The 14,973-nt window shown below is 42.3% G+C and overlaps 1 protein-coding gene across 3 annotated transcripts; it reads left to right on the top strand.

Moving 5' to 3' along the window:
• The first annotated feature begins 1,840 nt into the window (after positions 1–1,840).
• On the top strand, positions 1,841–13,150 carry arih2 (ariadne homolog 2 (Drosophila)). Of its 3 annotated transcripts, none has more exons than XM_030118494.1 (15): positions 1,841–1,995; positions 5,737–6,290; positions 6,856–6,923; positions 7,509–7,581; positions 8,005–8,146; positions 9,006–9,127; positions 9,503–9,612; positions 9,730–9,847; positions 9,984–10,034; positions 10,315–10,336; positions 10,526–10,677; positions 10,987–11,130; positions 11,497–11,565; positions 11,663–11,788; positions 11,948–13,150. In XM_030118494.1, the coding sequence occupies exons 2-15, from the start codon at positions 6,024–6,026 to the stop codon at positions 12,017–12,019; spliced, it is 1,536 nt and encodes a 511-aa protein (XP_029974354.1). In that variant the 5' UTR covers positions 1,841–1,995; positions 5,737–6,023; the 3' UTR covers positions 12,020–13,150. The 3 variants fall into 3 exon arrangements, with proteins under 3 accessions (XP_029974354.1, XP_029974356.1, XP_029974355.1); XM_030118496.1 differs by having other exon boundaries at positions 1,855–1,995; positions 5,761–6,290; XM_030118495.1 differs by having other exon boundaries at positions 1,855–2,092.
• The last annotated feature ends 1,823 nt before the right edge of the window (positions 13,151–14,973 follow it).

The raw sequence follows: 14,973 nt of genomic DNA, 5'->3' as shown, positions 1-14,973 counted from the left end.
TCCAAATTTAAAGGGATTTTGTCTCCAACATGCTTAATGTGAGGGAATTGGAATCGACTTTTTCTCAAGGTTTAAATGTTTTCACAAAAACTGCAAAGCAGGCCTGAAGTAAAGATGGTTTTAAAGTATAGCATATCCTTCTGCAGCAGGACCAGCTCTACGTCAGCCCTATTAGATGCTGATCCATCTTTCCTCCTCAGCATTTCCCCCACCAATTACCAGTGTATTCACCCCAGGGGATCGACCCTGTGCTCCTCCCAGGCACTGCTGAGAAGTACAGCGGAGGGTAATGCATTGTTTATTAGGCCATCAGGCTGATACCTTCATAACTGAAATACATCAAGTGCAGTATTTCCACATGGAGCTGCAATACTAGCCGTTACTTTCCATACAGTGCCATTTGCAGGCAAGCAAATCCACAGCGGAAGCACCTCAGATTATCTTGACAGTTCATGACAGAAGAGATGTGTTAGATATTGATGGCAAATATTTATATTGATAAACACGGATGGTTCTCACCTCTTAAGGTGGCATCATTTGACTTTTAATCTTTTTCTGTTCTCAGAAATGTTTTGAGGTGTGACGGTGCTGTGAGGATTTTGTTCATCCAGCACTCAGCAGCAGGACAGTGCAGTGGTTAGCACTGTTTTCTAACAAGCAAGATGATCTGGGTTCCGTTTCTTGTTTTTTTGTTTGTTTGTTTGTTTGTTTGTTTGTTTTGTGGAGTTTGTATGTTTACCCTGTGCAACTGTGCAATTTTGGGATCTCTGGCTTCCTCCCACAATAGAAAATACATTTTTCACTGCAACATGATGATAGCGGAAAATACAAAATGAATAAAGTAATCAATAAACTTAGTTTTAAAATTATATAACATCGAGATGGCTATCTAGCACATGAGAAATTAAAATACCAAAGTGTAATTTTTCAACAAACAGAAGCAGCTTTGTGCTTTTCTTTACTTATTACAAATACAAATGTTAGTTCTTTTAAATAGAGAAACCCCCTCAAACCTAGAATCAAATCGAAGATAGTCTCACAAGAGTGTGAGAGCGTGTGGCATCTCAGCTAAAACATATTGCCTTGAAATGACAATGTTGTATTTAGCATTATAGAACTGAATTGAAATGAAAATGTATTGAAAAGGCTCAATCTTTTCTCTGGGAACTTCAGTCTCCTCCCACAGTCCATGGATATGTAACAACATCGTCCATTATACCTTTAAGTCACGAAGGAAACATCTCAACCATGGAGTTGTTGATGGATGAATGGATAAATTGTCTTAGCTGGGAGCACCACTCTTAAAAATACAAATAAGAAGCAGTTTTGTTCGAAGTTCAGTTATTTCATAAACTTATTTGATTAGGGTTACATGAGTCCATCACGAAGCACTTTTTACATCAAGAAACCTTAATTTAGCCCATGACCAAGCTGCTTTTACTCACAGCTTCAGGCAAATTATGCCAGTCTTTTTTTTTTTCTTTTTTTTTTTGATGGATCAGTTACTTAAAACTATGAAAATTAAATTACTATCTAATTATTGTACTATTTCCAAGTCCAGAAAATTAGAAATCTCGATTAAAAACTCTATTTTGTGATGAAATCATGTGGAACATTGAAACTCACACTGACCAGGGTGAGATCTCTGAACTCTGAGGCAGCAACCTCTGCAATAAATGAAGCAAATACACGTGCATAAAGTTGCATGAGAAAGCATCTGTGATCCTTCAGTTGAAGTGTTTTCGGAGCAGAGTTGGGAGTTTGCAGCCCGTTCTGTGAGGAGGAAGAGTAGGAGGAGGAGGAAGAGGAGGAGGAGGAGGCAGGCTCTCCGCTCAGGCTCTCGGACTCGGACGTGATGTCATTGATAAGTACCTCTGGAGCCGACCACCTTCCGCCTATCAGCCAGGCTAAAGAGTGTAAAACGCTCTTTGGATTTCTTCACACCAAACCCTCCTCTGTTCTTCGCTGCGGACCGACTCGACTCTGCTCCGAGAGGTAAACAAGCCGGACTTTAAACCGCGGTGCTTTAAATGTGTGTGTATCCCCGGGAGCTCCGGAGCGGCCTTGTTTACATCTCAATCCCCGGACTAGAGTGAGTGAGAGGCGCAGTCACAACGGGAGGCTGTAGGGGGAAGGGGGGGAGGAGGCTACCCGGCTCGCTCCCGTTGAGGGGATTTTGCATTAGAAGACTCGAATTTTAAGCGACTCCTGGAAACATTTGAAAGTCTGCTGTGAGACTACCCAACAACTAATCCCATGTGAGTTTGACATGCCGTTACTTCACTGCTAAGCGGAGCAGCCAGCGCGCTAGCCAGGGAGCTAATCCGGCTAACAGCGTTAGCCAGCCGCTCTGTGGATTTCCAGAGAATTTAACCCCTAATCTGAACACCGATGTCCAGCTATCACTGAGTTGGGCAATGTTTTATGTAGGTCACCTAATCTCGCCCCGAACACCCCACTCCCCTTCTCCCCGGGACCTGTTATCAAACCCGTGCTGAGTGGCTGGAATACATTAGCCTAGCAGGATGTGTGTCACCCAGTTTGCTGCCTATTTTTAACTCGGACCGGGCGGAATGTCTCTGGGCTGGCACCGGGGCCGGCTGGCACGCTTTCCCCGACTAACCTTGTTTCATATCCAGGTGAATATTTGCGAAGTCACATCTGATCCCAGAGACTTTGATCCAGTGTTTGTTTGGCCACAGTGAATCCCAGTCACATGCCAGAACGAGGCCTCTGTGGAGTCACTGCTCTTATCTTCATCTCAAAATATAAAGTCACTCAATTACTTAACCTGCCCTGCATATTTTAGCTTTAACCACACTTGTTCATTTGTAACATAGTATGTGTCCTGATGGAAACTTTGCCCTTTTATCTTGGCACAAAACGATGTAGCATTTCTATTTTGAATAAATGTTATTTTTATTTTTAAAAAGAGACATTTGATCGAGCATATCTGGAAATCATCTGCCTTGCTTGTTTAACTCTTTTCTTTCTTCATATCCTTCTGTATTTTAGTGTTGCAGATCAAAATGTACAATGGCTTAGATGTGTGAACAAAAGTCAAACATGCTGATCAGTCCTGTTTTGTTAATTATAAATGGTGTTTTCTGGTTTTGCATCATCTTTTGTCAGCAAGAGGAGTTTTTAAGTTGTGTTTAAATCTGCATTGCAACCCCTGCATTGAGGTAGATCTTTTGACCTAATCTAGTTCTGGACCATGGCCTTTCGATCATGGTCTGCTTGTGTGTGAACTACAGAGGAAAATGAATTTAGTCATCATCAAGCTATGCTTTGTAAATAAAACACACTCTGGAGCAAGGGCCCTGCTCATTCTTGGCATTAGCGTATGACATGGGTGATAGTATCACAAGTGGACGGCTCCAAGTACGTCAATTCACACCTGGTGTTGGAATCCTCCAGTGTTCATGGGATACTCCAGGATTGTTTTCTTGGGCATAGACAAGCTGCTTTGTTTTTAAGTGACTGGACACTGACAGACATTATCAATTAAATGAAGGCTTTTTTTTGTCCTTTTTCATTAAAGCAGTGCTGTTATTGGTGTAACAGTGGAATTTACAGTTTTTCCATTTATTCCACATAGAGTTTTCACGAGTCTTTTGTTCTCTATATTACCGGTATATATATTAAAAAAAAAAACATCAGCATATGTGATGACCCACCATGTGTTTGTACTACCGTTTTAAACAAGTCAGATGTTAATGGCTCTTGATACTTTTATCCAGCCCTGCATCTGGTCAGAGCCATAGTTTACATTAAATAAGGTGATCGGCTTTTTATAGGGAGGGATGGGGTTTGTATTATTAGAAGTTGTGACTCATTGACCTCTTTTCAAACACCATCAGGATAATCCTGCTTGTTTTGTCTCTCTCAAACTTTTGAACTACCATCTCTAACTTTGCGAGTAGCTTTTAATCACTTGATTATAACCTTTCATCCACATGCCGGGACAAATTTAAATTTGAATTCACCAGCAACTGAACTTCATTCGAAGGGTTTTTAATCACTTAATCATTTTTCCGCTGGACTGGGGTTCACTGCATTTTTAGCTAATTACTATAATGAAATTAAAACAAATGTAGCCTTTTTTTTTTTTTTAAAGTGCAAGTTAAGTAAAGCCTCTGGCTTTGGAGTTTTTTTTAATATTGCAATATATTCCATTTACATGTTTGTCATGACACCATAACCAAATTCTTTGTGCTTTAAATGTGAGATTCTCTCGAATCATTTGGTTAAAATGTAAAAGGTTTATGAATATTTTGTGCACGATGAATGACTGTTCACAGGCTCAAGCTAAAATTAAAAATACCCACAAAGATGAGTTAGACATTTAAGATCTTTTTGTAGCTTTCTGTTGCCCTGAATGATTGCATTCGGCCTTTTTTGTCTTCAGACAGTGGTGAGTGATCTCAACCTCCCTGGCAACGTGCAGTGCTGTTTCACAAGCTCGTGTTTGTGTTTTAAAAGATCAGATTTTCCACTCAGAATCTCTTTGTGGCTGGATGATTAGCGTCATGTTTTGATTGTGAGAGGACGACCCCAAAACTGACCCCCTCTTTAATTCTGACAGGACACTTGTTTTGTTTCCTGCTGAGTTCTGATTTCTTGATTGAATGCTGGACTTCAGCTTCCTTATATTTGTTCACTTGGAGTTGATTAATGGATGGACAATAAAAAGAAAATCTCTTTTTCTGCAAGTCGGATGCATTCAGTTTGTCTTTTTATAAACATAGTTCGCAAGATTTGTTGTAACTAAACATAAGGCTTTGCAGTTTATACATACATATATATATATATATATATATATATATATATGTAATTTTTTTTTTCCCCACCACTTTAAATTGTGGAAAAAAATCTTAAAATAAGATGAATTGCAATTTGACCTTCCACCTCTTGCTTTTTGACTTAAAATTTAAAGCTGATGGAAAAATTATTCTTTCTCCTGTGCCAGATTTATCTTCAGTTTAACCGGACCACAATAAATGCATCTTTACATTGTCCAAATTCCAGCACTTGTTGTGCGGACAGTCTGACAGCGAGCGCACAATGAGATTGCTGTAAACACTCTACTTCAGCTTATCTTGATTCATTCACCGTGTGTTATCTGCTGCTGTCATTGTGAAGTAGTTCTTGTGAAACAGCTTCACTGAAACGTCAGCTGCAGTTCAAATAAAATATATTGGCAAAAAACAACTTGCTGCATTACTGCCAAAGGTTGTTTTTAGCTTGGTATGAATGTTTGCTGTCCTTTTTTTTTTTTTTTTTTTTTTTTTTTGCTTTATGTGATGTTAAACTGAAAAGCTTTGGGAATAATGAACGTACCAAACAACACAGTTCAATGAGTGAGGAACATTTTTAATCTTTTTTTTGTTTACCAAAAAGTAGCTGAAAGCCAAAGCTGCAGTAGTTAATCATGGCATTAACATTTGACTGCAGTCTTTCTCTGACACACTTTGGTGAACCTGAACTGTGCTTAAAGACAGCAAGCTCCCACATGAAAGGGTAATTTGTGTTTGTGTAACAGAAATCAAGGAAAATATGTGCAAAATGTTTATTCATGTCAGTCAGATCTGATGATCACTGAAGGTATTAAAAAAAACAATCTTCACTGATGCCTCCCTCCCTTTCTCACTCCTCTTTTCCTCTTTTGTCTCTGTCTCATTCATCTCCTAAATTTTCCATTACTCCTCCTCCCCTGCTATTCTTCCTTTCCAGTCTTTTGCGTTTTCTTCTCCGCAGATTGTTCTAGAACCGGCTTTCCAAATGAGTGACGGGGAGTGCGACTTCTTCTGTTTCTTCCGCTGCTGCTGAGAGCGCTCTCCCAGCGCCTCAGACAGACAGGAAGGCAGGGTGTCTCCAAACAGTGACTCCCGCAGGTGGAGAGGTGGAGGGGGGGGCTGTGGGGTGGAGCTTCTGCAGAACCATTACAGCTAATTGGCCCGCTGGGATCCGACAGGTAGGCGAGCCGTCTACCTGTCCGGGTGATTGATTCAGTCGACTGGATGTCCGTGGACATGAACAGCCAGGCGTCAGACAGCAACGAGGAAGACTTCGGAGTGAACTCTGAAGAGGAAGAGGATGAGGACGACGGGGGAGAAGAGGAGGATCAGGTGGACATCGCCTCCTACTACGAGGGAGTGGCCAGCGACGTGGAGCAGCAGGGCGCCGACTCCTTCGACCCGGAGGAGTACCTGTTCACCTGTCTGACCTACAAAGAGAGTCAGCGGGTGCTGACGGACGAGGTCAACACTGTGGCTGCTGCGCTGAAGGTGAGGGAAATCACAAAACCCGTGAAGCCAGAGATCTGTAGCAGGAACTGGTCCGGGACACGAGCTGCATGTCGCAATCAGACATTTGAAAAAGTTGCTCCATCAGGCATGAAATTTAAAGATTCTTGTTCAAAGATATGTTTAAGGAAACTGTCCCAAAAGTTGAGCAGAGTTCAAATACTGAACTTCTGTTACCTCCTGCTCTCCACGAGTTTGGGCTATTTATTTTTTTGTTCCGACCGATCAGATGATTCACTGACCGTTGCATTAATGAGATCCTTGGTTAATTTGGGCTATTTTTGCTGAGCTTGCGTAATGTTTTGTGATTGCACAAAATTACATTTAAAGTTGGAGCCGTTGACATTACCTTGCAAATGACCCAACTGTCGCGTTTAATTTGAAAGAAGTTTGGTTCATCACCCATGGTGGAAACCTGTGTTTTTATGGAGTGGTTAATTTCAAGCGTCTCACAGTAGCGTTCAACGAGCCTGGAATATTACTGAAGCAACATCTCAGTCCTCTGTCTCTCTCTCTATCCTCCCTTTCTTTCCTTTCCCTCTCACAGGTTTCACCAGCAGTAGCAAAATTGATCCTGGTGCATTTTCACTGGCACGTTTCACAAATATTGGACAGGTACGTACGTCTCTCCCGCCCCTTTATTCATTCTGTGTTCCACAGCAGCCAGTTTTCACCATCTCTTGCTAGCTAGTTTTAGTTTTCCTTCTCCTTCTGCAATTTAAATTCTGCCCTTCTACCATCAGTGGGTTTTTTTTTTTTTTTGCAACTCGATTTCCTCTTCAGCCACTTTTTTTCCTGTGTTTGTGCAATAAAATAGTTATTTTGTAAGATCCATTACAACATAATGAAACCAGTGTTTTCTTTTCAGAAGTATTGATATTCCGGGAGTTCTCTGGAAAAGTCTTTAACTTTATTAGCCTTTACTTGCCTAATGAAGAAATCCTTTTGGAAAGCCTCTCTGACTGCTTACTTTCCTATAATTGTCCATCTTTCAGCCACTGTAGAGCATAGTGTGCATGTAATTTGACATCAGCCTCACTTTTTTGACTTACTGCAATGCCTGTGCCATAATGAGACAACCGTAAGACATCAGTGACAAATGGATTTGATGCATCCACTAAGAGCTAACACAAAGTGACTCATTAGTTTGGCTGTTGTGTTTTCTTCATTCGATCTTGTTGCTGTTCGTGTCTGCCGCAGATGTAAGTCCAACTCGTCTCTGCTTTTGTCGGACGCCCTGGTCCAGCCCAGCAGCGCCTGCAGATCAGTCACTGTGAGTTTTGGAAGTGTCTTGTATTAGTTGAGTGTGCCGTTACTTTATTGTGCTTGTTGCGATCTCAGTGACGACACTGTGCGTCTTCAGCCTGTGTTGTCACTGATAAACCTCTCGTGTAAAACTGACCTAAGTAGATGGAGGTTTTGTAAGTGGAGTAGCCATCTGATTAAGTACTGATTCAATATTTTCGTTCAGCTTTATTTGTGTATCGCCTAAATTCTAACGTGTGTCATCTGAAGCTACTTAATGTGTTGATGTCTACATTCTAAGAATAGACCTGAACTAAATCATCAATCATTAAAGTCAGTAGCTGTTTTTTTTTTTTTTTTTTCTTTTTTTAACCAATGAATGAGTATGTACAACCATAAAAAAAAACAAACTCTTCTGAGACTCCCTGATTTCTGTGCTTGTGTCTTTCAGGCCCCTCAGTCCCTCCAGTGTGGTGTTTGTCTACAGATTGTACGGAGAGACGCCCTGCTGGCTCTGCCCTGCCAGCACTCCTTCTGCAAAGCATGCTGGGAGCAGCACTGCACCGTACTGGTCAAAGACGGCATGGGAGTAGGTGAGTGCTGCGTGCGTGTGTCGGCGGTCAGTCACTCGGCGTTTGTTTTGCTCTCCCGTCGCTCTGATCAGGGCTTCCTCTCAGTCTCTGATCCTCGTTGAAAATGGATCCCGTCTTCTACCAGATGGACGTGGTTTGCTGAGTGGTGTTTGATTCAAGCCACTGAATGATGTCGTTTAACTGGCAGGAGGCTGCAGATTCTCTCTGTTTGCTCTCAGGTCTGCATTTGTGTTTCAGTGAGTGTGTGTGTGTGTGTGTGTGTGTGTGTGTGTAAAATCCAAGAATGTGTTGAGCTTTTGAAGACAGAACGGGGTGTAATACGAGGTTTTGATGACTCCCATCTGGTGTAAAGTTTACCAGGCTACATTGTCCATAATGATCAGTGAGCGTGTCTCTAAGAGAGTGTGCTTATGTCAGCAGGACAGCAGATGGGCGTGTGGGTGATTACGTGGAGAGTTTGAGATATTTGCACACTTTACCAGACTGGCTACGACTATAGCTGTCGGTGTGTGGGATCTTAAGTGCTTTCTATATTGAGGTGTGTGAAGATGGTCGCATGCAGCTGTATGTCCCTGTGCTACATTTACCAGACGTTGTGATAACACAGGTGTCCTTAGCCAAGTCCTTCTGAGTCTGACGGGAAAGTCTTTTATCAGCTGCACCAAGAACACGTTCATGATGAAAGACGATCCCCCAGAGCAGTTTGTGGGTCACCGAGACACGAAACACTGACCTGCTTACACAAAACCTAACTGCATGTCAATTTCAATGAGGTTTTTTGGTAACGTTGCTCCCATGTTTTAACATGTTGCTTCGCTCCAGGTCAGTTTGTAACCCTTTCTGATGGATTTGTGTTCAGGTGTCTCGTGCATGGCTCAGGACTGTTCCCTGCAGATGCCAGAAGACTTCGTCCTGCCTCTGCTGCCCGGAGAGGAGCTTAAGGACAAATACAGACGCTACCTCTTCAGAGACTATGTCGAGGTGTGTCACTGATTCTGCATCCCAGTCTGGATGTATACACTGATCAGCCTGAGCACCATCATCGGCTGCATTTTGATGCCTTCCATGTAAATTCTGCAGCAGTGCATCTGTTACCTTTGACCACACTTGACTTCCTGCGTCAGTGAGCCTTGGCTACACATGAATGTGTTCCTGCCTTGAACCACTTCTGACACTGACCCCTGCAGATCAGGAACATCCCGCAGCAGCTGCAGTCCTTCAGACCCAGCGTCTTGTCAAACTCACACTAATCTTTCCACCTGTCCATTTTGAAACAAACACATCTGGAAAGGTTTTTTGTTTTTTTTTCTTTTCTTCATGTGTATACATCTTTACCATGTTGTGTCTGTTTTCCAGAGTCACTTCCAGTTACAGTTGTGTCCGGGTGCAGACTGTCCCATCGTCATCAAGGTGCAGGAGCCTCGAGCGCGCAGGGTTCAGTGCAGCCGCTGCAGTGAAGTCTTCTGGTAGGGAACACGAACACGGCCGCGTGTGCAAACATTAGGAAATTCAGTTTGTATCTGGGCTCTTTACTGCATCTCCTTGATGAGTCAGCATATTAATATTTGTTATCTCTTCCTCAGTTTTAAGTGCAGACAGATGTACCACGCTCCCACAGACTGTGCAACAATTCGGAAATGGCTGACCAAATGTGCAGACGACTCAGAGACTGCAAACTACATCAGTGCACACACTAAAGATGTGAGAGGCTCCCGTTTATACGAGCGCATGCTGCGGTGAACTATATGACCTGATGGCAGAGCGATAATTGATGGCTTGATCACTGTGAAACAGAGAACGGAAACGGAACGTTACAAGTTGTTTTTCTCTCCTCTAGTGTCCTAAGTGCAATATCTGCATTGAGAAGAACGGAGGGTGCAATCACATGGTGAGTCAGAGCTGAGAAATCACACTTTCTCAGAACACAGGAAATGCTAAAAATACATCCCGATTTAGAGAACCGAGATCCTCGACTCCAACAGACTGATGGTGTGATATCTCCCAAGAAGACATGTCTCCTTGCTGTTAGCATTTCTCATATTTTCAGTTTCTATAAGCTGCATATGAGTCTCGGTTGAGTTATTTTAACCGCACTGATGGTTTATGAATGACTCTGAAACTCTAGTTTCTCACTCCTCATTCTTTGTCTTTTGCTTTCTCTGTTGCAGCAATGTTCCAAGTGTAAACACGGTAAGTTATTATAATTCTGGATCATCCGTAAGGCTCCACCTAGTGGCTTTATACATCAAACAGGAAATACACATAAATCATCATTTTGGGATAAAGTAAAAAATGCTCACAACTTTGATGCACAACTTGGTAGTCATTATGAGCTTTCTGGTAGAGCACGTCCTGAAATGCATTTTTGTCCCCTGATAGATTTCTGCTGGATGTGTCTCGGAGACTGGAAGACTCACGGCAGTGAATACTATGAGTGCAGTCGCTACAAAGAAAACCCTGACATAGTCAACCAGAGCCAGCAGGCTCAGGCCAGAGAGGCCCTCAAGAAATACCTCTTCTACTTCGAGAGGGTGAGTTTCGCTCATGTTTACAGCCTCAAAACAAGCAGTGGAAAAAACTTTTTTTTAGATTTTCTTTGAATGCTTGAAGAAACCTTGTACCTGGAAAAGGATTCAGAGAATCTCTTTAGTGGAGACTGTTAAATACTTCAGTTCAAAAAGTTTACTTCACTAAGTTTGTTTTATCGTGAGTGCATGTGAAAGTTTGTCTTCAGCTCCACTAGTTTTTAAAGGCACCAAAGTAAATGGAAAAAGATTATGTGCTCAGTCTTTTGATATTTGTTGACCTTCTTGGTGTGTGTGTGTGTGTTTGTGTATCAGTGGGAGAATCACAACAAGTCTCTGCAGCTGGAGGCTCAGACGTACCAGAGGATCCAGGAGAAGATCCAGGAGAGAGTAATGAACAATCTGGGCACCTGGATCGACTGGCAGTACCTCCATAACGCTGCAAAGCTACTGGCCAAGGTACTGCTGGCTGAATTCTCTTTTCTCCTTTTTTCTTTTTTCTTTAATTATTATTTTGCATTGTAACAACCATAATATCAGCCTCATATTGCACGCTAATGACTAAATTCTGTTGTAAACTTTCACTCAAACCAGAGATCAGATTAGAAAGTGAGAAAAGATTCATTCAGATGTGACGCTCTCATGCAGAACAGACGTTACAATAAACTCTTTGAAGCTGCAGCAATAAACTCATCGGCTGACTCAAAGCTTTCTGATCATGATATGAAATCTCCCATTCGATATACCCATAAAGTTCAAATGGTACAAAGATCCAACGGTGCCTTCGCGTATCTGTCTTATCTTGATGCTGATCTTCTCCTCCAGTGTCGCTACACACTGCAGTACACCTACCCCTACGCCTATTACATGGAGTCCGGCCCGCGCAAGAAGCTGGTGAGAGACCGACCTCTCTCCTTGATGAACCATGTTCACGTGCATTCCTCCTAACAGCTCAGTGATGTAACCTTCCACAATCCTCTTTCCTCTGCAGTTTGAGTACCAGCAGGCCCAGCTGGAGGCAGAAATCGAGAATCTGTCGTGGAAGGTGGAGCGAGCAGACAGCTATGAGAGAGGCGTGGTGGGGGGCGAGGGGGAGCTCAGTGCCAGCGACAGAGGGGTGAGCCGAGCATCGACAGGGAATGAAAATACACTGTATCTGCACGTGACAGGCTGCTGAGAGAATGTATAATGTGAACAAATGGGGAATATGCTCTGCCGGTTACTCATTAACGGCAGTGAACTTGAACTGATAATGACGTGCGCTCGGGTTTTGCAGGACTTGGAAAACCAGATGCACATTGCTGAGCAGAGGCGACGTACGCTGCTGAAGGATTTCCACGACACCTGAAGCTCCATCGCGACTGCAAAGCACCAGCATCTCCCTCCCTCCTTTCTTCCTTCCTTCCTTTCTTCCTACCTACCTACCTACCTACCAGCCTTTGCTTCCTGCCATGATCGCCCCTCAGTGCAGTCAGATAAAAGCCCCTTTTTGCATCCGGACACCTGTTCATTTGATTCTTTTTTCGTCCTCTTTCCTTTCCTCTCTCGTCACGCTGCAGGTTCAGACACTGGGATCGCCCCCTGTTTCTCATTACGCTCGGCTCATTTACACATATTGGCTTCAGAGCAACACATTCACGTTGATTACACTTGTTTCCACTTATCAGGGCTAATGACTCTTAAAAAAAAAAAAAAGAGTTCTGTTTTTTGGCAGTTTTACATCAACTACACTGATTTGTAGGCCCATGCTGGAACCCACAGGTCTTGGACTCATCTTGTTTGTCAGCTCCCTTGCAGTCCAATCTGGCTTCTCAACCCACATTCAGCAGGAGTGTTGCACTGTGACATGAACAAAGAACAAATTTCAGTAGCAGATTATGAAGACTTTATTTTACTCTGGAATCTGGTGAAGATGAAGATGGTGTGAGAAACGTGTCAGTCACAAAAACCTCAAGGTCATTTAGAAATGACAAGCATATGTGCTGTTTTCCCACATATGATGCATTAAGATTACATATTGTGTTCTTTGTCGTTGTCAGTGCACCACATAAGGTCCTATCTTGGCCATATCTGGACAGTTTCCAGTCGCCACTGCCAGTAAAAGGTTGAAGTAAAACTACCGAATCAGACTCAGAACGGAAGTTGACGTATCTTTCATATGAATTTGGTAAATGAGATGAAGTTCGACTGAAGAAACAAGTGTAACCTCAGACATCAACACTACAGCTAACATGGACGTCACACTCACACACACACACACACACACACACACAGCTGCAGAAGATAAGTTCCATCCGTACGTGTTTCCCCCGTCCCTACTTCGTGCTTGCTCCGTCTTTCCCTTCATCCCACCTCAGCTTTATTTTTGCTCTTTGTTTTCTCTTTTCTTCCTGCTCACATTGTTCACTTTTCCTCTGGAAAATGGCTGTTGATAGGTAGATAGATCGTTTAAAAAAAAAAAATGAAAAAGAAAAAAAAATACCCAAAAAAATTGCTGTAATTTTCAACGGTTGTACATTAATACAGAAATAGAGTTACTGAGAGAGTTTTTAAAACCGGACCCTGTCTCTTGTGTGTTGATTTCATGCACACACACGCACACGCACACGCAAGCAGTTCCTACATTCCACAAGGGAAGATCCAAAAGAAGTAATAAGTAGATAAAGCCCAAAGACATTTGAGTACAGGAAAACAAAGTCTAGCATGCATTTTATCGCCTGGTGTGGTCTTTTTTTTTTTTTTTTTTTTTTTTTTGCCCAAATAAACTTCACTTTTGGCTGAAGTCTACAAAAACAACCTTTCGTTATGTAAATTGTTTTCAATAATGTGGCACGATTGACCACTTCAAAAGTCTGACCAACTCTATCGGCCAGTACATTTTCAAGTTTCAGCGTTGCAGGTTTGATCCTTCGTTTGCAGTCATGCACACACCAGTGGCAACCACTGCCATCCAACATGCTCACACACATTGGGAGCAGCTCGGGGTTCAATGTTTTGATCATGGACACTTATGACACACAATCAATCAAAAGCTGAGGCTTCATGTTAATGCACATTTCCCCAGCGGGTGATCGTTTAATCATGTCTCCTGATTGTGATGCTGGAGCTGTTTAACTGTGAAACGTGTTCGGTATTGCTGTCACTGCAGTGCCGACACATGTTGGGGAAACTCGGCCACGCTGTGACATTCTCAGATCAGCACTCTGCTGCATGGCAGGCCGGTGGTGAGTCTGACACAGCCTTATATAGTGAAGTGTGAAAGTGTGCCAAGGCAGTATTAACTGCTCCGGTGCTCTGCTTGACCTTGTGTGTGTGATAAAGTTTCATGGTTATGTGAAGTGTGTGAAGAGGAGCACAGCACCCTCAAGTGTTTACTCCACAGCAGGACAGGCATGGAGCCGCCACACAACTTCTCTCTGGGACTGCAGGGTAGACTGGAGCCACCTCTCTGTTTTTATGCTGACATTTTTTGCTTTATTAAATCAAATACACCACCCTCAGGTGTTCTACGGTACATCTTTTGGAGATGTGTATTTTTAGCATCAGATGGAGATCATGCTGAGCTCAGAGTTTCAGTGGCACGTCTGTCAAGAGCCAGCAGGCAATAATCAGGCTGAGAGATATGAAGCACAAAATATAAGTTGCTTTATATTGTGTTTTAGGTTTACCTTTCAAATCTCAAGTGTAATTTTATATATTTTGAAATATGAATTATTTGCATGCAGACCAATCAGTCATACTTGCTATTTACCTTTAATCAAATCAACTTTTTTTTGGCTCCTTTTATAATTTTTTTAAAATGGAAACAAGAGTGGGGCTTTAGCTATTGGTTGTTTCAGTAGAGCAAGTATTCTTTTAGAGAAGTGTATAAGGAAGTAGTCACCCTTAGGCGTAACTCAGGGAAGTGGGAACACCCTGCCGTGCATAGTCCCATTGGCTGCCTCTTAAAAACTTGGCAATTCTCATGATTGGACAGTAAAGCAGGTATTTTTAGAGAAGTATATGAGATTATACAATGACCTCAAATTGGAGGCTCTGTCATGGCTGATGTTAAACTGTTGTATCAAAATTCAAGCATATACTGTACAAGAAAAGAGATTTAAAGAATGTAAAAGTAGCCAAACAGTAACCTCTATTTGAAAGGGTTAATAATAAGAACATCATGTCTCTTCTGGACTTAATCTTTACTGACTTCAAAAACTGCTTTTATACTACTTGGTTTGTGACTTTTACTTTTTTGAGGAACAATGTATGACAATTGATGCAGCTACCTTTCTACTTCGTGTTGTATGTGTCAGCATG

This window comes from Salarias fasciatus, chromosome 20, assembly GCF_902148845.1.
Source record: "Salarias fasciatus chromosome 20, fSalaFa1.1, whole genome shotgun sequence".
Classification (NCBI taxonomy): domain Eukaryota; kingdom Metazoa; phylum Chordata; class Actinopteri; order Blenniiformes; family Blenniidae; genus Salarias; species Salarias fasciatus.
The sequence above is the reverse complement of the archived record's forward strand: the minus strand, read 5'-3'. Positions and strand labels throughout refer to the sequence as shown.

Coding starts and splice junctions, on each gene's coding strand:
- arih2 (XM_030118494.1), top strand. CDS start 6,024: ATGTCCGTGGACATGAACAGCCAGGCGTCAGACAGCAACGAGGAAGAC. Junction 8,147..9,005: donor CAAAGACGGCATGGGAGTAG/GTGAGTGCTGCG, acceptor ATTTGTGTTCAG/GTGTCTCGTGCATGGCTCAG. Junction 11,131..11,496: donor CTGCAAAGCTACTGGCCAAG/GTACTGCTGGCT, acceptor CTTCTCCTCCAG/TGTCGCTACACACTGCAGTA.